General features: G+C 40.0%; 1 protein-coding gene across 5 annotated transcripts in view; it reads left to right on the top strand.

Moving 5' to 3' along the window:
* Window positions 1-17,035, top strand: part of SIPA1L2 (signal induced proliferation associated 1 like 2) — a 179,376-nt gene extending 162,341 nt beyond the window's left edge. For 3 of the 5 annotated variants that reach the window (XM_084624844.1, XM_084624846.1, XM_084624843.1), the window contains 4 exons: window positions 8,177-8,230; window positions 9,192-9,315; window positions 14,307-14,388; window positions 15,835-17,035. In XM_084624844.1, the coding sequence (XP_084480970.1) occupies window positions 8,177-8,230; window positions 9,192-9,315; window positions 14,307-14,388; window positions 15,835-15,981 (407 nt within the window). In that variant the 3' untranslated portion in view covers window positions 15,982-17,035. The remainder of the gene's footprint in view (window positions 1-8,176; window positions 8,231-9,191; window positions 9,316-14,306; window positions 14,389-15,834) is intronic. The other 2 variants (XM_084624847.1, XM_084624845.1) reach the window with 1 other exon arrangement.
* Window positions 17,036-22,263: the final 5,228 nt, after the last annotated feature.

Raw genomic sequence — 22,263 nt, 5'->3', positions numbered from 1 at the left:
ATACACATTTTGAATTATTACCATAATTCTTCTGTGTTTTAAACCCAACTCTCATCCAAGATGGAACAATATAGAACAGATGAGGGATTTTAAACCTGGGAGCGAGGTGATTTAAGAATGAATGTCGACATAACTTTTTATTTTTTGCCATTACAGCTAGAACTTGAAATTCACTGTTAGATGCTACAAAGGCCTTCTTTTGTAGTTTAAAACTAAATGAATAAATAATAGCTTTTTCCCTCTGGTTAACTCATCATTTTGCTCCTGCAAAGTTTTTGGTCTAAGATAATGTTGAAAAATATATTTTTAAAAATTGATACTGAGATTTTTTTTTTAGATTGTGCTGTAACCCTTGCTTTCTAAAAGCCCCTGTGAATAGAATGCTACAGGATCTTAGAGATCCAGATACCAATGCTTCTAGCAGCTCAGACTCTTCATCAGGATCCTGATGCTATTGGTTTCCTTTATGACAGTCACTTTTTGAGGATTCAACTGCTACCACCCCTTACTAGACAAGAACTTTGTGCACAGGTGGATGAGGAAACCTCACACTAAGTAGGATCTTGATGAGAGGGAGCCTGAGCAACTTCCCTTTTTTCCTGTAGCTTGATCTTGTGGTCCAGTTTTCTCTTCAGAGGTGGCTTTTGGGGTCCATGAAGTCCCTGATTTGGGACCATTTTAAATATCAAAGCAAAATTTAGGAGGTTTTTTTTGGGTTTTTTTTTGGTTTTTTTTTAAGACAGTTTCTGCACTTGTTGCTGCAGACAGAGCCTTGAAAATGGAAACCAATTTCTAAAGTTGAAAGTTTACCGCTAGTATTTCCTGACATTCTTGTGGAGTTCACTGTTCCCACATGGTCTCTTGGAGAGGGCCTTTGCGATTGATGAAATCAACAGGTACAGTTCCTTGCTTTTTGAACCCGTTCATGGCTGGGGAGAAGTGGGCGTTAGAAAGTCTGCAACTGATGCTGCTAGAACACCCAGGGCTTCCTCCTGTCAGCTGCTTGCAGTTTTGCAGTCCTTTCCAGAGCAGTCATCATGGTGTCTGGACCATTCAGTAATGTGAAGCAGCATGAGCTAAGCATAGGTAGGGTGATCGTACTTCCCAAAGGGAAAATGGGACACAGAGTGGGGCTAACTCAAGGCTCCCTCCTCTGTGTGGGGCTGGCCCAAGCTGCTCGCCTGAAACCCCCCCACCCCCCCTCACACACACACAACTGCCTGGGGCCAGCACAAGCCACTCCTCCACACACAGTTAGCCAAACTGCTCTCCCAAGCCCCCCACCCCGTGCTGCGTGGGGCTGGCATTGCCACGCGCCCCGCCGCACATTCCTTCATGCACCCCCCTCCTTTTTTTCTTTTTTTTTTAAACAAAAGTGGGCATTTGTCCCGTTAGCTCTTGCCAACTGATCAAGGCTGAGATAGGGCTTAAAAAGTGGACTGTCCTGGCTGAAACGGGACATGTGGTCACCCTAAGAATAGGTCTAGGGGCAAAAGGATTCCAGCATTCTAGTCTTGTTTCAGTTCAATGCAGCTCAGCTCAAACATTGATTCTCTGTGTCCTTGGCCAAGACACACTTAAAATTTTGATCGCTGTGGGGTTTCCTCAATACTTAACTACATTACTATGATGTGGTGACCATTTTTTATAGACTGCAATGACTATAATTAACTCACTTGTGGCTTCACCACTTGTCCTCATTAGTCACATTACAAATTTATGGCAATGCAACCTTTACACTACCCAAGCATGTTTTCTCCGTGTATAATACGGGAAGAAACTTGAAGAGCTAAAGGAATACAACTGAGAGCAAAGTTGATAGATGAGACTACAGAGGAAAAAGGGGACAGATAACAAGATAAGAGAAGAAAGGGTAAAGAGATATAATATGGAAGAGGAGAGAAAGGAACTGAACAACAGAGAATTGGATGCTACCAGGCAAGACAATAAAAAAAGAAGAGTATAGAATAGAAGGAAAACAATAAACAGAACTGAGAAAAGAGAAAATTGTATTGAGATTGATAGATTAAAATGGAGAATGAATGGAGAGAAAAGGGGATAAAGAAATGTTAGAGAATAAGCAGGAAAAGAGACAACCTTTAGAAAATTTGATTCGTATTCCTTTAATTGCTTTATTACGCTTCTCTGAAATCCTCGTAGTTCTGAGTTTGGGGTAGAGCAGTGTACTTTTGAGTACTTACATTGTATTAATAGTAATGGCTACTCTGGAAAATCAAATAACTGAAGAATATAGTGAAGGAAAAAAACACTAAACTGTCCAAGATTCCCACAACTGCTTTTCATTCTAGAAGATTGGAGTGGGACATAAACATAAACATTGACTCTTATGTACAGGCCCAGCAGTATTTGTGTCACTGTTAACTGCTGGTTTTAGTTTAAAAATGGGCATTCGCTGTTTTTTAAATAATATTTTGGGGCTTAAACAACCTGACAGAGAGCCCCTTTATGTATTGTTTATGATTTGGTTATATAAACAAAAGTAATTTCAACCAGTGATGAGCTGGAGCCGGTTCGCACTGGTTCGCTAGAACCGGTTGTTAAATTTAGAAGCCCTTTTAGAACCGGTTGTTCCGTAAGGGACGACTGGTTCTAAAAGGGCTTCTAAATTTAACCCACCAAAAGTGGCGCCTTAGGTGCCAACTCCAAGGGGAAAATTTGGTGGGTGCAGAGCACCCACCGGCAGCTCCCCGCCCCACCCCCGGCCCCAGCTCACCTCACCTCACCTCCGCTCTGCCTCCTCCCCTGAAGGCGCCACCCCGCTCTGCTTCTCTGCCCCCCCAGGCTTCCCGCGAATCAGCTGTTCGCATGGGAAGCCAGGGCAAGCTGAGAAGCAAGCCATGGCTTCCCGCTCAGGCCCAGGGAGGCAGAGCAGAGGGTGAGCTCGGGTAGGGGAGGGTGCGAGGAGGGCCACCCGCGCCGCAGCAGGTAACCGGGGCAGGAGGGGCGCGCATGGGAACCGGGGCGGTGCACTCAGGGGAGGAGGCAGAGCGGAGGTTAGGTGAGCTGGGGCTGGGCGCGGGGCGGGGAGCTGCCAGTGGGTGCTCTGCACCCACCAATTTTTCCCCATGGGTGCTCCAGCCCTGGAGCACCCAGGGATTCGGTGCCTAAGGTGCCACTTTTGATGGGATCGGTGCGGGGAGCGGCTGCTCCCCCTGCTCCCCCCTAGCTATGCTCCCCCATCCCTAGGAGCCAGAGGGACCTGCCGGACGCTTCCTGGGAGCTGCCCCAGGTAAGCACCGCCGGAACGCCCCACCTTGCACCCTGGCAGGTGCCTCTGGCTCTTAGGGGTGGGGTGCGCACCCACTACGGTGGCCCACGAGACCCTCCTGCCCGGTTCTGGAGGCAGTCAGGGGACAGAGGAGGGGGGTGGATGGGGCAGGGGTCCTGGGGGAGGGTTTCAAGGAACGCAGGGGTTTGGATGGGGCAGGGGTCCCAGGGGGCAGGGGTGGGCAACGACACCCTCATGGGGTGAGGAGGGAACCCATTTTTAAGATTTTGGCAGCTCATCACTGATTTCAACCACTGGTGTATACCAGGTATTTTCACAGTTCTAAGCTACTTATGCCAATTAGAATGCAGCATTTCTTAATGCCATTTTATCTTTGTGGCACCATGTGTGCTACTATAATTAATATTGTTTTAACATCTCCATTTTAAATCTTCATAGTTTAATAAAAGTTATGCTAAACATATTATGATTAGGGGAAAGAAAAGCATTCAGCATAAAAGATAAGTATCTAATCAAATTAGCTTGTTTAAGTGTTTAGAAAAATAAAATTCAAAACATTTAGGAAAAGTTCTGTTGTCTAATATGCATGTTGTAACTCCTGTTGACTTCAGTGGAAGTTTGTGTGTGTGTCTGTGGACAGAATTTGACCTTGAGATGGGAGTTTAGCAATGAGAGGACCATTTGATGCATTATTTTATTTTTAGCTTTCTTCTATTATGCTATATGTTACCTAACTTAAATTGTTTGGATAATTTTATTTATTTATTTATTTATTTTTGCTATCTGTGATGCTCCTGAACAAATGCAGTTCTGGTCCAAATTCTTCTCTTTTACAACTATGCAGTCCCATTAACATGCACTGAGGTGGATGGGTTGCATGTTTTGGTCCAGTGTTCTCATTTTTCTCTGTCTGGAGTAGACAATTTTTTGCTTAAAATTTTGATGTAAGTACCCATATATCTTCTCAAGTAATTTCCTTTGTGTGAGTAGAAAATGACATTCCAAACCAAAATTAGAAAAAGGAAAGATATGTCATTCGAGAGGATTTGATATGCACATAGAGCTTCTATTAATGTCAATGGGAGTTGTCCTTTCAGGGTTTGGTAGCACAAGTGTTGCAATCATAAACAAAAGACTAGATTCTTCTCTCATCTCAATTTAACTCCATTGGTATCAGTGGAGGTCTTTTGATTTCCACTGGTGCCAGTGAATGGAGAGTCACACCCAAGTCCTTATGTTATATTAATATTGATGGCTACTCTGGAAAATCAGATAACTGAAAAAGAGAACAAGGAGAACAACAACTTTTGGTCAAATTCTGCCCTCCAAAGCACGGATTTAACTCATTTCAGTTCACCTTTTAAAAACGGCCCTGTTAAACTGGTGAAACAATTATTAAACACAAGAAAGTACTCATGGGCACGTTCAGTGGGACAAGAAATAAATACTGAAAATAAAAAATTAGGCATGCAGCTGAATAAGAATCTTCCTATGTAACCATTCACTTTGCAATATTCCGTTTCCTTATTTATGACAGAACTGTCTTATGCATTGTTCCAGGGAAATGAAGTGAGAAAACTTGTTGGTGATGTGCTAGCTATTATCTGTTTGTTGTTGTATTACTGAGGGAGTAAATTTTGACTTTAACATATATGCCATCATGTGGCAGCAATGCCCCTCTGCCATGTGCATTGGCCAAACCGAACAGTCTCTACGTAAAAGAAATGGACACAAATCAGACGTCAAGAATTATAACATTCAAAAACCAGTCGGAGAACACTTCAGTCTCTCTGGTCACTCAATTACAGACCTAAAAGTCACAATATTACAACAAAAAAACTTCAAAAACAGACTCGGACGAGAGACTGCTGAATTGGAATTAATTTGCAAACTGGACACCATTAAATTAGGCTTGAATAAAGATTGGGAGTGGATGTGTCATTACACATGAAGTGAGCTGTAGCTCACGAAAGCTCATGCTCAAATAAATTGGTTAGCCTCTAAGGTGCCACAAGTACTCCTTTTCTTTTTACACAAAGTAAAACTATTTCCCCATGTTTATTTTTCCCCCCTACTGTTCCTCACAAGTTCTTGTCAACTGCTGTAAATGGCCCATCTTTATTATCGCTACAAAAGGTCTTTTTTCTCTCCTGCTGGTAATAGCTCACCTTAACTGATCACTCTTGTTATAGTTTCCAGAGTAATAGCCGTGTTTGTCTGTATTCGCAAAAAGAAAAGGAGTATTTGTGGCACCTTAGAGACGAACAAATTTATTTGAGCATAAGCTTTCGTGAGCTACAGTTCACTTCTTCGGATGCGCTGTAGCTCACGAAAGCTTATGCTCAAATAAATTTGTTAGTCTCTAAGGTGCCACAAGTATTCCTTTTGTTTTCTCGTTATAGTGTGTATGGTAACACCCACTGTTTCATGTTCTCTGTGTATATAAAATCTTCTTACTGTATTTTCCACTGCATGTATCTGATGAAGTGGGCTGTAGCCCACGAAAGTTTATGCTCAAATAAAAGTGTTAGTCTCTAAGGTGCCACAAGTACTCCTGTTCTTTTTGCAGATACAGACAGGCTGTTACTCTGAAACCCATAAATTAGGTTGTTGTTTTTGGAATAACAGCTCACAAAATCACTTATTTAGCATACAGTGTGAGAGCCTAATGGTTTCTAACACCTATTTAGTGACATTGTTGCCCAAAGGATGAGTGGTGGGTTGCTGTTTAACATTTCACAAGTAATTGAACGTAGTAAAATTATGTTTAGAAACTAGCAGAAGTGCAGTAATAAAAAGCTCTAAATATTAAATTTAAATTTCATACAAATACAACATTAAAATTTAGTAGAATTTTTGCAAGGAATAAAAAGTTATAAATGCGCAAGTTATAGTCAATGCACATTTAAAGTAATGTAATCTATTTGTAGTTTTTGCTGACTAAAATTAAAATTTTGGGGTAAATTCAAGAAGGATGTTGCTAAATTGCAGGGCCCCCTCCGGGCACTAGTTTTCCAAGCAGATGCTTGGGGCAGCATTTAGAATGGAGCAGCAGTCCGTGTCCCGCGGCGGCAATTCGGCAGCAGCTCGCCGCTCTTCTTGGGGTGGTGGCAATTTGGCGGCGACTGCTTGGGGCGGCAAAATTGGTAGAATTGCCTCTGCTAAATTGGATAGGGTTCAGAGTGGAGCTATGAGAATGATTAAAGGATTAGAAAACGTGCCTTGTCGTGATACTCAGTGAGCTCAATGTAGGTATAACATGATCCAGTGGCAGGAAGTTGAAGGTAGACAAATTCAGAGTGGAAATAAGGCATATGCTTTTAACTGTGAGGTTAATTCACCATGGGAACAGTTTATCAAAGGTCATAGTGGATTCTCCATCGCTGGAAAATTTTAAATCAAGATTGGATGTTTTTCTAAAAGATCTGCTCTAGGAATTATTTTGGGGACATTCAATAGCCTGTGTTATATAGAAGCTCAGACTAGATGAACACAGTGGTCCCTTCTGGCCTTGGAATCTATGAATCAATGGAAATTTTTAAAAACTGGGTGAAATATTTTATTTTAAAACTTCATAGTATGCTTTCCGTGACTGTTACGAACATCCTTTGTAATACTTCCTCACTAAAGGGAAGGTGGTGGTTTGATTCAAATACCCCTAGTAAGTCCAGAACTGCAATCTATCTTTTTTTTTTTTTTTTTAACTTAACAGAAAATGTCTTAACCTCGGTAGACCAGACAAGTGCTTCTTGTCTGGTCTACTGAGGTTAAGACATTCTTCTTAGAAATGCTTAGTCAGTATTGTGAGGGGAAAACACAGGGTAAATTATATTGAAATAGAGTTCAGTGACATAAAATACCCATGTTTTGTGCATTACTGACCATTAACTAACTCATCATGTAGGAAAGTTAGGAGCAGTATAAGATTTGCCACTGCTTTTCTGTCCTCCACCATCAACTGTCAGTCAAAGACTTGAAAAAGAGCTCTGTGTAAGCTTGATAGCTTGTCTCACCAACAGAAGTTGGTCCAATAAAAGATATTACCTCAACCCCTTGTCTCTGTAATCAAAGTTTAGGGAAGGGAAGAAAAGAACAAGTGAAATGGGTAATTAGATGTATACCTTAAATTTACTTCTGCCCCATTTCTTTTGTGATCATAATTGTTTGCACAGTCTTTTCTGTGGCACCTAATTTGAGTAAGGAAACTAAGTTTAACCTTTCCCTGCTGCTTAATTTAATTAAGTTATATAGCTTCCATAGTGTGAGTTGTGTCATTGTGATAGCAATGGTGTGCGAAATTCTTCTCCTTTCTCACTTTAGATGTGTGTAGAAAACTCATGACCTAAAAATGCCAAGACATATGACAAATTGCAAATAAGGATAAAACTTGGGGAAACTACTGCTATATAAAGTTGGTCTTGAAATCAGATATAAAAGTGAAAATTTGCATCAAAGTAGTGTGAGAGCTGGAAATGACTTTTCAATCTTTACAGTGACCTCCAAAAGTGTTCATTTTTTAATCACTTAACAAAAACTTCTAATTGCTGTGATTCCCTGGTTTTGTTCTTGTTTTAATATCTTGGTAGCACTTTTAAAACAAGTTAGTAAAAATTCTTACTTAAAACAATTTGCCATGTATTTACCATTTGACTTTTGTGGTGCACCACATTTCCATGCTATGTATCATAATACTGTGCATTATATGAGGGCCGCTGAGCATGAAATGTGTAATTTCAACCATGTTGGTTGGCATTACATAAAAATTGATTTTGAAAGTCTTAAGGGCTTCTCACAATAAGAGGCACTCTGAGCTGCATTGACAGTATTCCATTATGTGAATTTTGCATAAGGACCACAGCTGCTTTAGCAGAGAGGTTAGTTGGATGTACTCTCTTGTTTATAGGAACATTCTAAATCTTATTCCAGGTTTTGACTCTGATGAAGATCTTGGGCCAGTCTGTCATCATACATCATTTCTAGGTGACGGTTTGGGGTTGATTGTTGGCTTTTATCTTTAGTAAACTTCCTTTCTGTTTCAAGTGTTTGCACGTTTGCATGGTAATGCAAGCTTTGGGCCTGTGGGGGAGGAGAGGGAGAAGGGAAGGCAAGGCATGTCATGGCCAGAGTCAATAGAAAGCTGCAGGCATGGAATTTGTATGGAAATCAGTTAAATCAATCTCCACAGAATATGGATTTTCCACAACAAACAATTTTAAATCATAATGAATCATTTACTTTTATTCTTTGCAGTGATCTGCGTGGCATATTTTTCATAAATGATTTGTGGTATATTTTGGCAGCTACACTGAATGTCCACAGATAATGATATTGGTCATTGGGAGACAGGCTAAGTTCCAAGCACATTGGCCATGTATGCTGGTGGCCCTCATCTAGTATTTTTGGTACTTGACGGTGCTTTCACCAAATAAAAGCTACTTTTTATACTTAAATATGACAAAATAAGTGCATAATAATAGCACTTGTATACTGCTTTTCAAATATATAGATAACCAGCAGCTTATACAATGTGTCTGAAATGTCAGAATAATAAAAATGGAACTGTGAAAATTTCTGTGGAATTTGATGCTTTAGCTTTCCATGAATTGGTATTGTCACTGATCATAGCCCCTGTTTCTCAGGTCTTCTGTGGATTTCAGTGAGACCAATTTACTATTCAGATTAGCATTAACTAGTCAAAACAAATCTATCACTTTGCTGATATTTGCAAACCAGATGTTGATGCAGATGTTGGAAAGAGCAACTAACTGGAACAAATTGTAAATCTGCTTATTGTCTTCAAAGCTATCATGTAGAAATCTACTTCCCAGACTCTAACTATATCCAAATAATTAATTGTACAATGGCCTTTGATTTTTTTATTTTGTATATGAAATCATGTTTACAAATTAGCTTTACATTAGCTTTGTTTTTGCCTTTACAGATCAGAGAGTGGCATCTTTTTGCACCCTGAATGATATGCAGCAAGCTCCAGGTTTGGAAGGTGCTCAAGAGTTACCTTTGGATGAAGGGCCAACAAATGGAAAAGATTTCATTGATACTACTGGGTATGTAAGATTTAGCGCACTTTTATTATGAAGCAGATGACATAACTTCTGAAATTACGTGATGTTCTTAACACAGCCTAACGTTCTTTACTTTTCCATGCCAAGAAAATAATTTATTCTAACTAGAGGAGATACTTATTCAAAGATCAGGGTGTTAAAATGCCCAAATTATCATATCAAAATTGAGACTCCCCTGTAAATATTGCAGAAAATACCTTTTACAACTATGGCATTCCCAAAAGTTTAGGAGTTCAACTACGATTCAGAATTACCGTATTATAAGCCAATATCTTTGAAGAACTGTCAGAGCAGTAAGATATGGGAGGGAATTGTTTGGTTTACCTACTGCTTTCTGGATATTAAGAACAATTTTTGCAGTTCATCAACTTGTGACTGTTATCCATGCTAACTTGTCAAGTTTGTAGATCATGACAAGCTAAACAATGAGATTGTTTAATATAATCATTGCCCTGAGGGATAAAAATCCAGAGGAAACTTGCATGCAGTGCTGAGCTAGTTCATTGAATCACTGGACAAATGCTCCTTCCTACTGTCTTGGCCTGCCATAACAACTACATCTTTCTGTGTAATGCTATGAAGTCTTGAAGAAGAATTATCAGAGATAAACTACAATGGCAGACACAGCTATTCTTGTTTTTGAAAAAATTAACTTCTTTAACAAAGTCACAATACCAAGTAATTTGTACACACCATATCAAAAATACTGCTCATTTGAAATTAACAGGAGTGGCTGAGTGCCCAGCATTTTTTAAAATTAGGGGCTTACTTTTCTTACAACTTGTACCTACAGATGACTTTTGGTGCCCAACTTCAGGCACCTTTTGTTGTGTTGGGCATAGTGTTTTCAAATATAAGCAGAGATACTGGACTACAATTCTGGAGCAAGGTTTGGATTCCACAGCTACAGAGTCATCCAGTGTGTAGCTCCCTGACTACCAGGAGAAGCCCAGTCTCGGTCATGTTCAGGTTTACATGCAAGGTCTACCTCTGTAATGGCTTTCACCAAGTAATTGCAACTTTCCAGTACCAACCAACAATTTGGAATGCTGAAGGGGAAATAGTAGAAGGCAAGAAGGACATGTACACAGTAGGAACTAAAGAGGCTGTGAGGAATTGGCCCTTCAAGGAACACACGCTGCCATCTGTAACTGTTTTTTGGCACATAGATAGCACAGTGATAGTTGCCTTAGAAAACAAGATAAATATGTAAATGGCCATATGGAAGAATATGTATCTTAACATACCTGCTTCTTCAAACATTTCCAATATCAACGCTCAAGTAATTTCTATGAATTTGGGGTGTACTCTGGAAAATTTTAGATCCATTAATAAAACGCTGTCAGCATGGGACAGACCTAATCCTGTTCTTTCATATTTCATTCTAATCAAATGGGTAATGCCACCATTAGGTCCTTATCCTTTGAAATGTCTATTAGCACGAATATACAAAGCAATATATAAGAAATTTTATTCAGCATCTTTTGAAACAACTGACTTCCAGGATGAGTAGAACATATTCAGTTTACTGTTTGCTGTTTTTGATTATCACCAAGGGCAAAATAAAACAGAATAGAAAGAAAATTATTCCAGTATGAAAGGAGGTTGCAGTGTTTTATACTATGTTGCAGGCCTGTCAGCGAACAGACACCTTTTCTTGGCTCTTGCTGAGAAGACAATCCAGAAAACTTTAAAGCTCATCAGCACTCAGTGAACTTCCTAAGGAACATCAGTGGCTATAACAGTTTGCCAGGGTCTGAAGTCCCTTTTTAAAAAAGATAAGACTGCTTTTAAATATCTCATATGTGGTCTTGTGCTTCATTTGAAGAGAGTATCTGGCAAGCCATGATAAAAAAGTATTATGGAGTTGAGGAGTAGCTTCTGCTTCTGCCTTAGGAAGATTGTCCATGCATTAAGAAAGTGGTTCAGCACCTTGGGAGGCTAATTAATGGGAACCCAGGGGCTGCCAGGGTCCCTCCAGGACTAGGAATAACTAGGCACCACTGGTGGTCAGGTCTGCAGAACCCTCAGCCTTTGTGGAAGAGGAATTTAGGTAGCCTTGATGATCGGAGATTTCAGGCAGCAGAAGTTGTGTTAGAACTTAAAGCTGGATCCCCTTTGCTATACCTGTAGACCAATGATGCTTCTGAATTTTTTGGAAGTCAGGAGACACGTCAGCAGATCAGGCTGGAGCATTCTGTCCCCAAAGCTCTGGAGTTGCTTCAACGTTAGCAAGAGAAACTCCAGTTACAGAGTATTCACTTCCTCTTAGAAGAAATTGCACTGAGCAATTAAGTGACTTTATTTATTTATTTATCTATCAATCAATCATTATTTACTATTTGTTGGATTACTGTAACATCCAAGAGCCCTAGTCATAGACCAGGACCGCATTGTGTAAGCAAGCACTGTACATAAACACAACAAAAAGATGGTGTCTGCCTCAAGTAGGCATTTTAGTTGCCTTCGGACATATACTGGTATAAGGACAATTACTAAAGTAAATCTTCTTTTCTCTGTAGTTGCATCTAGCACCATTTCAGCACTCAAAAGCAGCCAAACACTGATGCTGAGTAAATGAAGCTTGTGCACCTCAATGAGGCTGGGTCTCTGCTCCATCCACCTCCTTCCTCTCAAGTTTAAGTACACTGTAGAAAGCACATGGACAGCCAGGAAGTTGGGAGGTCTGCAGCTACAAAACACTGCTGCAGTAGGAGCTTTGCACCTAAGGACTTTTGGGTGGGCAATAGTTGGGGAGGTGCCTGTCCTGCAGAGCACTTCTGATCTTCGCCAGAAAAAAGTGCTTTGCTCTAGAGAAGACAAGGCAACCACCTCCTCCAAGCATCTCTTTGGAGACCTCTGAACCTTAAAAGGTTCATTAACTAGGAAGGTGTTAGGCCTCCCCGGGCCATCAGTGCTCTAGTAATGCAGACCTTGAAAGATCAGCCTGAAGCATTCTCAAGTGGTGTTAAAAATATTTCTTTGAATAAGTTGTGTAAAGTTTTCCTTCTATCAAATTCAGCAAGAGGAAATCCAGTCCTTGCTAGCAAAGAATGTCAGACCCTATTGACCCCACCATACACCCTGCTTTAAAGGTAAAAAGCTTGCTTATGAGCACATCCTAATTTCTTTCCAAAGAATTTCATTGAAATCTCTGTCATTTTATCCTATCTCCATTACCATTTTAAAAAGTCCTTCTCTAAAAACTCAGTGTGAAAATGACTCCTGGGACTTTAGTCGTCATTAAACAAAGTGCTCGAAGGCTATGCAGCTTGTTTCCTCTTTAATATCAAATACAATTGGCTCCCTTGTTTCCAAGAGTACCATGTCTAAATGGCTCTCTGCACATTTCATTGCTATGCCTTTGCAGATCTGCAACTTTGACTGAATATGCCTTTACATTGCATTAGAGAGATTTCTGCTTCTGCAGCCAAAACCTGGTCAGTTTCCATCTAGGAGACTTGCAGGGTAGCCAGTGATGTTTTCTGCTCGAAATTAGCATCTAATGTGGGGTAGAATCTGGTCTTCAGATCACCACTCACTACCTTATCTCCCTTCAAAGTTGAGTTCTGTAATCTTTTGTTACAATCCACAGACACACACACCCCACCTTAAACACACTTTGCTTTGTTTATTTCTACCTTTCATTTGGATGGAACTGATCAGTGGGTGTTGTGTAACTCTGCACAGCAGGGATGGCATATAGTGCCCCCAGCTGGAACAAGGGGCTTAAGTCTTCAGCATCATGTGAGTTCCCTGTCTGGTGACTTGGTACAAGAAAAGACAGCAGCTATGTGTCTTTAGACAACAAATACAGGCAAACCATTAGCCCCTGCTTACAGCTGAAGCAGAGAGATTGTAACTTTCTTAAGGTCACAAAGGGAATAAGTACCCTAGTGCCTCACACCAACCTGGTGCTTTGAGCTCTAGACTGCCACCTGGCTTCTATCCTCTCCACTAGGGAGTTGTGGGTTTCAAAAACAGGAAGATTCAGCAATAGAATGTATCGGTTTTAAAATCTTTGATTTGTTTTGCTTTTCAACTTGAGAAGTAGAAGAAAGGGGAAGGGGGGGGACTTTAGTCTTTTTGCTTATTAGGGTGTCATTTTTAATTAGAACCAATTTTGGACAAATTAATCTACTTACATGGTAAAGCACATTTCTCCTCAATGACTTTAAACTCACATCACCTCTTCCAGCTAGTGTGCATTTGGAATAGCAAAAAGGCATGCAGGCATTCCATGTTTGGTGTTGTCAAACCTGTCCAATTTGCTAACTTGCATGAAGCAGCTGATTCAGCTTTGTATATTTCTTCAGCGTCTCTCATCTAGATGAAATAATTCACATTACGTCTAATTTAATCTGTGAATGTGTATGTAACTGTCTCCCAAAGTGTTCACTATCATAAGCAGGACAACAGCTCTTCTCTGCATTTTCTCTGTCATGCATTTGATTAACCGGTGGCTATATTTTGTATATTTGACCTTTAAAGACAAAATGTTAGTCTTCATAAAGTCACTCGTTTATCTTGTTGCTTGAAATGGCACAATTGCAGACCAGAGAAGAGAACTAAAATATCCCTATATGTTTATAATCGTTGCTGTTGCAACTTGCTTTGTTACTAATGTTCCTTATCAGAAAGCAGCTTGTTAACAAATGCACTCTTCGCATTAATTAGTTGAATAGTTAATTTGCACTGTGAATACATGTGTGAGTAAGATCTGAAGCATATCCTTTTCAAAGTCATTTTTCATTTCTGCTTCATTAGTGGGAGATGCAGCAAGGTATTTCAAACATCACAGTAGTGGGTTCGTGCTTGAGCAAGTCGATTGTTGCTTTTTCCAGCTGACATGCCCAATTGGCCCTGGGTCAATTGTTTTTTGTGATGTGACCCTATAAGAGTATGTTTTATTGACATTAAGGAAGGAAGTATTTTGAACTAACTCTGGAGTGAAGTTCTTGTTTACTTTGTAGGGAGCACACACCATCTACTCTGACTGGAAAAGTAAACCAGCTGGAAGTGATCTTGCGGCAACTACAAACTGACCTCCGGAAGGTAAAAATCTCTTCATCAGAATTAAATGTCTCCGTTGCTCTCCAATAGAAATAACTATACTTATATAGTACCTTCCATCCAAGGATTTCAAAGAGCGGGTTAATGTGGGCAAAAAGAGGGCGTTTAACCTTATATGCTGCACCTAGAGGGGATTGAGAAGGCCTAACTTCAGATCAAGAGCTGCTGCAGGAAAAGCTGGGATAGAATTATAAAGCCAGCTGGAGGCTGCAGGGAAGGAGCATGCAGTCACTCTCTAGAGGGAGAGACTTGGTCACAAACAATGTGGAAGTCTAGGGGGAAAGTGAGCCATGGGATCCTGCCCTGGACTGTGTAGTCAGACAAGAGGCCAAGAGGGGTGAAGTAGCTATGGAGAGCAGAGGATACTCCAGTGGTAAATCTAGAGATAGGACAGGAGATAGAGACATGGGGTAGGAAGGAGCCCAGGGAAACAGCAACAGAAACTGAGCAGACCTGCACTGTTAGTCATAGGGTCCTTGGGCTATAACCCAGAGTTGTGGGCAGGCCCAGGTTCCTCTACCCACCGGTGACTGGGAAGTGGCAGAGTACCTAGAGGTGAAACAGAAGATTGTCTGAAGCAGCATCCGGACAACTTGTCCAGTGGGACTTTGATACCCTGGAACGGAAGACTGTATAGCGACTTGGCTAGAGAGCTGAGTCAAAAAGATGGAGCACTTCAAGTCATAAGCAGCCAATGATGGGGCGCCATGTGGGTTGAAAGCTAATTCTCAGACCTAGTCACCAGGAGGCATACCTGCAATGAGTGCAGCCATTTACAATCCATGAGACTATATGCCAGGAGTATGATATTCAACTTGCAGATGAGTAAATGGGCACAGAATGGTTTGTGGCATGACTGGAATCAAACGGTGTGTTAGTGACAGAGCTGGAAACAGGAACTTGGGTGACAGATCTGTTAAGCAACAGGCCACATATTGCTTTAAGTGATGAAATAAACCATTAGAGGGAAATAATTGAAGCCAAACATTTTGCATTAGCTTTGTATTTGTGAAATCAAATCCTTGTGACTTGAATTCTTCTGTATCACTTGTTAATCCTCCGATCTTGAATCTTTTCTTTGGGAAAACACATTTGGGAGGTTTCACAATTTTTCAGTCCCTACTTTTAGGGATGAGTCTAATCTGAACTGTAGAATAACTTTTTAGTGCTCAAATCTTTGTTATACAGGAATTGGGTTCTACAATTCTCATCCAGAAATTGCATTTAGTTTTCTTTTTAGCCTGCAATGTTATCTTCTTCGTACAACACTGCAACAAATTTGGGGATTCAGCTTACAGTTCAATTGCTGTCATAATGGATTAGGGAGCTAAAGTAAACAGAGCTCTGTGACTCGCTTAGAAATATGAGCAACAAAACTAATGTCATCCTAGCTACTTACTTTATTCAACTTATATTTTTATTAACCAGGAAAAACAAGACAAAGCCGTTCTCCAAGCTGAGGTCCAGCATTTGAGACAAGATAACATGAGACTTCAGGAGGAGTCTCAAACAGCAGCCGCTCAACTGAGAAAATTCACGGAATGGTTTTTTAATACCATAGACAAGAAATCCTAATGTCTAGGCCTCTGGAAAGCACTATTTGAACTGTGTAACAGCTGTATTTTTGAATTAACAAAATATAATTTCATTGTGTTCACAATCCATTTTAGATGTTTCTGCTGTATTCTCTGTCCAGCTCTATTAATTTGAATAAGACTGAGGGCCATGTGGATCTATCTTTGTATTCATCTGAAGAAAGCAGAGAATAGCAGACATTTGTTTGTGTGAAGATGAATGTAAAATTCTTGGTGTCATTTTAGACATTTTTAGAAAATGCTCTGGGTTGGGGTTGCCTGAAGAGGAACATTTTGGGTTTTATTTCCTGTATTTCAGGTCCTCTGGTGAAGATGTTTAAATCAATTTACAGTAGCTTGGGCTTCAGTATTGTAAGATAAAAAGAATAATCAGACATATACCTTAATGTTTAAAAGGTGCTCTATTTTTTGTATGTACAGTAGTTTATTTCCACAGTCACATTGTCATAGCAATAAGAATGGAGGTATAGTGAATAGTCACAAAGCTGTGTGTATAAAACGTTAGCACTGATGTGTTTAACACTAGTTTGGATGCAGATACATTAGAGATTATTTATTTGCAGGAACAAATGGTGCCTGAATATAAACAGTGTTCTGATTTTCTAAAGATACACATGCCTTGTAAATGGCTCACTGGGTTAGCCCACTCCAACTTCAGATAATTTTGTATAGTTGATGTTCAGCTAAAACAGTTATACTGCTTAACTATTAAAATCATGTATGGTGTGAGCCAGCCAATCACTTGTACAATGCCATATTCGTTTCTTTGTACAGAAGCTTTGATCAAGTGTCTTGTATTTAACACCTTTATTTAAGCTTATTTAACCTTCAGTTGTTAATTTTATAAAGTTTTTGTTTTATCTGCACTATGGTGAAGACAGTTGGTTGCGAGCTGTAATATTTTTAGCTTGCTGAGACTGTACTGAGGAATACTAGAAAATTCTAATGATTGGATGCTGCTAGTATACTATTTGTATGCTTTAACATTTTTAACTGTTTCATTTGAGATGAACATACATTTTGCTTTTTTAATAAACGTTAAAAATATAAACCTCAAAAACTGATATTTCAGTTTTTCATCATACAGCACACATCCAATTCCACTGTCCATAGTTTAGGTTTCTGTTCAGTCCACTCTGAATGTCATGTGCATAAATGTATTCATCTGTGATCTTACTTTATGTTCTGATCCTGAGGAAAATCTAAGCAGGCATAGCTCCCATTCACGTCTCAGGATCAGCCCACAAAGTTGATGCCATCGTTGGTGTGATCCGATCTATACCTGACAGGGTAGCTATTCTGATCAGGGAGCAAAAACTATCCAGCTACTTATGTGTATTGACCTAAAAGAACTATCACTACACGGAGAAATTTAGAAAAATCACTCAACAGGCATCAAGTATTTTGAAAATGTATCTTAATGCCAGATACTCCGCCATCTTTAATGTGTACAGTCAAAGATTTGATTATGTTGTTAGCATCTACGAGATATGAAAGCATGCTACTGATAGCTTAGCCTATTGTATATTCATCTTCTTTTGCTGCAATTCCACATCTAGTACTCTCCTTAAAATCTACCGGAAAGGTGCAATTGTAGGAAATGAATTGAAGCTGACGAGCCCCTTTGATGTTAGTCTGCCAAGAAGAGCCAGTTTGAGACTGATGTTGTTGAAAGCACAGGCACAAAAAATGGATTCTAAGTGAATGTGGAAAGTCACATTTAAAGCCCAATGTAAAAGCTCTCAAAGCTTTAAGTGCATAAACTCAGCTGATACAAATTATTCTTCATCCACGATTATGTACTGTGTGGGCCAAATTATGTTTTCTGAAGTGGAACAAAGATCTGTCTCTGCTGTGTTTTGGATGAACAATAGGAAAAATCATCTTTGGACAGAGAACATCAAGGCTTTGACCAAAATTTCAGTATCACAATTTACTAGTGAAATGGGGGTTACAGGGGAGGGGCGGAAGAAAGGGACTGCATTCTGAGTCCCTGTACTTCTTTTAGCAATGGCTCTGATTCTAACATGCTGGGCAATGTCTGGCAAAAAGCTCCATTAAGTTACAGTAATTAAACATGGCAGTCATGTGTTTCACTAGAATCTGATTTAAACACCTTGCAAAAGTCATTAGTCAACCCATCTGGGCTGGACACCTTGCCAAATTGCAAACTGTACAACCGTCACAATTTGTCAGTAAAATGTGCCTTCAAGAGAGGCTTGTCATCTTTGGAAGCTGTGCTAACTGAAGTGAACTCAAAGAAGGGGCTTTTTCTGGAGAGGTAATATTGAGTTTGTATAATAGTTAAAACTTTTTAGATAACATTTATTAGCAGAATATAGTGTATATACACTAAGTCCTGTTTTTAGCTGCTGAAATAACTACAATAATGAACTGTGCAAAAGAAGTTTGCCAAGTGGATTTCTTCTCTCTCTCTCCCTCCTGGTCTCAAACACTTGAATATTTTGTTCCAAAAGTGAGAGAAATCACTCAAGGATTGTGACCCCCTTACTCTGATTGTAACTCCCAATAATCATTCAGTCATGTGCTGCCACAGTAAATGAATCTACTTGAGTAACTGCTAGCCACCAAGAGGGAAGTGGTTCATAATCTGTCCTTAAATGTTTAATGATATGTGCAATCAATCAATTTTACCACAAACCTTATTCTAGATTTGAGGTAGAGATCGGATGCATTTAAATGTAGAGATTTGATTATCTACTCTTCTCAGGTTTCAGAGTAGCAGCCATGTTAGTCTGTATCTGCAAAAAGAAAAGGAGGACTTGTGGCACCTTAGAGACTAACCAATTTATTTGAGCATAAGCTTTAGCGAGCTACAGCATCCGATGAAGTGAGCTGTAGCTCACGAAAGCTTATGCTCAAATAAATTGGTTAATCTCTAAGGTGCCACTAGTCCTCCTTTTCTTTATACTCTTTTCAGTCATCTTTTCAGAGGAACTTAGTGCTCAGGAAAATGACGGACTAAACGCTAGCAAGAGACGCAGCCATAGTACTGACAAAACCTTCCCAGCACCTCAGTGCTGACCTGCAGAATTCCAGTGTTGAACAGAAATCAATCATCTGTGACAAACTTTGTGCTGTTTTGGTAATGTGAAGAAATGTCCAATAGCAGCTACAATGAAACCACCAAATTGTTTTTGCTTCTGACCTAAAGGTGCGATAATATGGATCATAGTCTAATACAGAGATTGTCTTTTGGGGCCACCTGCCCACCCATTCATGACCACGTGGACTATCCTACTTCCCATTCATGATCTCATAACATCCTTGTGGCAACTACAGAAATTGCTTACATGTTAATATTTTCTTATTAACATTCTCTTTTCTAAAGATACTGATGCAGAACTGTTTTTGGTATGATTTCTACTCCTGAGGATGTAGAACTTAATCATATTGTGGTCTTTATTATTTAGTGCAGAAGCTATGCCTACTTCTTGAACCAGCTCCTGTGTATTCCTCTTACATGTCCTATATTTAGCTGTTTGAAGAAGCAATTGTTTAAGGTGTTGAAAATTACTTCTCTAAAACCTGTTCCATTGGGACATTTGACTATATTATCTTCACTGAGAAGCATGTAACAATTACTGTGCTCTTTACAATAGATATGCTAGCACTAATACCCAAAAGGCTTAATGAAGCATGGACATTATTTAATTTGAATGTATCAGAACCATCTACATTATCTCTAATCAATTTGTCCATTTTCTTTTTTTCTGGTCTACCGCCGCCAAGTTTAGTTGGAAAAAGAGCTTATCTTGAACACCAAAGACAAAAAGTTTAGTAAACCTCTAAGCTTTATTTCCATTTTGATCAGCTTGGCAATGTGCTATGACTATTTGAGGGGCTGGAGTTATCGCTCACTGAATAAAACGTGACTCCGTGGTGGTGTTAATCAACATAGCTCCCCACAATTACTAATACCATCGTTCCCCTTTGGGTTCAGAATTAACTGGTAACTGGTCATTTTTTACTAAGAAATATCACTCTCCTGAAAATCTGAGCCTTATTTGCACTGAAGAATCCTGAGTTTCTAAAGCTTTGACTATGTAGGTTCCTTTCCAGGTAGCGGATGCTCTTATGTAACCCCTGGCATGCAATGCCTCCCCCTCTTCAACAAGAGCTACTCCCCTCCTGTGCAAGCCCCCAAACATTCCATGAAGCATATTTCAGTGAGTGCTGGAGGAATGCAGCCTCCATCCACGTGCCCTCGAGGAAATTTGCCAGCGTCAAGGTTGATCAACGAGTGTGCAACCAGCCCATAGTTGAAATGTACTGCTGTTGACTGTCCTATGACCACATAGCTCTAAGGTGCTGGGGCTGTTCTCCTTTCATTCGTCCCCCATCACATCTACTTCTGGGCACCCAAACAAAATAATAATCAGGATGAGCAAAGTAATCCTTCTTGGATCCCTGTCTCTGACCATAGTTTTGAAACATAATAAACCTTCCTTTCTTTCCCAGAACCTGATCCCTTTCCTACAACTTGATGGCTTGGAAGGCTGAGCAGGCCCAAGGTGTGTGTGTTCTCAATGGGAGTTTGATATACTTAGCACACAACAGAAAATGGACTCAACCTACTACCAGTTTTGAAGCATCTTCATATGGCAAGGCACTAAAAAAGGTACTAATGTCCTTCCCTGCTCTCTCCTATACACTGTAGCTCCAGTTACAAAAATAGGAGCTGCTGGGTGCTCAGCACTTTGAAAATTAGGCCATGTTTAGATGCTTAAATATGATTTAGGTGCCTAAATTTTAGGCACAGACGTTTTAAAAATCTTGGTCTGCGTTCTGTTGGTCTGTATTCAGGCCAGAAGTCCTTGCCTACAGAAAAGCCCTCACGCCAGTTCCAGTCCAGTTTTTTGGACAAGGAGGCATCTGCCACACAACTCAGTAGGACAGCCACTGGGTCATCTGTACATACCTTACTCTGGCATTACAGGCAGGACGTGTAATGTCACATCATTTAGTCAGAACTGCTCCGAATGGCATTGATGGTTAAGCCCACTTTTTGTGACACACCACTTGAGACGTCTGCTGTATAATTGGTGCATTGATTTTATTCTTTTTAAAAAAATTGAGGTCTGATTTTTTCTGTGACACTGGTGGAAATCAGAGGAGTTAACGCCACCGATATCAATGAATAATAAACCTGGTGCAAGTGAGAGGCGAATCAATCCCTTTATATGTAGAATGGTGAATTTTACCCAGACACTGTCTTAAAATTGAGGTCAAATGATTAGACCAAGAATGGGAAATAAAAATAAAACTGAAGTCTTTCTTTATTAACCATGACCTCAGTAGTCCACAGTTTGTTGGCTCATTGATTTCTAATGTTGATGTGGTTTAAACCTCTTACTAAGCTCTAAAGAATGTTCTTTCTACATGAGTCATTTGCTCTTTAAAACTAGATAGCTCCACAGTGCAGGATGCAATAAGCCTTCTAACATCTTGCCAATTGTCCACTAAGATTGGTGATATTTATTTAGAGAAACATTAAAAGGTATGCTATCAAGATATTGTCGTCATCTCTGAATAGCTTTATTAACCTCATGCATCAAATCCTCTTGGAAATTTGAAATTCATATTCCCGTGCACTCCTCTTTTCCTAGTGCATACTAGTTTGTTGTTGAAGAGTGGCTCAGGAATGCTGGATTGCTTCATTTATGTTACAAAACAAATATACAAAATGACTGGATTTTGCAAAGAAAGCTATGGAGAGAAAGTGGATGCAATTTTAGGTCTAACATCAATGAACATCCCGTCACAGTTCAGGGCAAGTGTTCCTGTATTACCCCTGAGGGGTCCAGCAAGGGGCACCCATTCGCAGGCTTCAGATCTCCAGCTGTTGCCTTTCTTGGATGGACGTCTGTGTCTCACTCTCTTCTGACCCAGGTATTGGAGGTAGCACAGTTCCCTACTTTTCACTGTGTTTATTCCCAGCGGAGACAAGCTGCCCAAGCCACACCTTCTTGCTTTCTCTTCAGAGACTGATAACACACTGATTGTCAACAGTTTCAAGTTACCACACCATTTTTTTTTAATGCAAGCCTATATTATTCTTAAGGTAAAAGCACTTCAGAGAAAGCATATGTAAAACAATAAAAGGATCTACACACAAACCAATAAGCTTACCAGACATCACCCCAGCTCTAACACAAGCTCTGGCAGAAGCAGTCCTTCAACACCCTACTCACAGGGTTTCCTTTGAGGTCACAAGTTCAGCACAGCTTCAGCTCCGAAC

The sequence above is a fragment of the Lepidochelys olivacea genome (assembly GCF_965140295.1).
Source record: "Lepidochelys olivacea isolate rLepOli2 genome assembly, chromosome: 3".
Classification (NCBI taxonomy): domain Eukaryota; kingdom Metazoa; phylum Chordata; order Testudines; family Cheloniidae; genus Lepidochelys; species Lepidochelys olivacea.
Note: the sequence above shows the minus strand (reverse complement) of the source record. Positions and strands in the feature narration are given on the sequence as shown.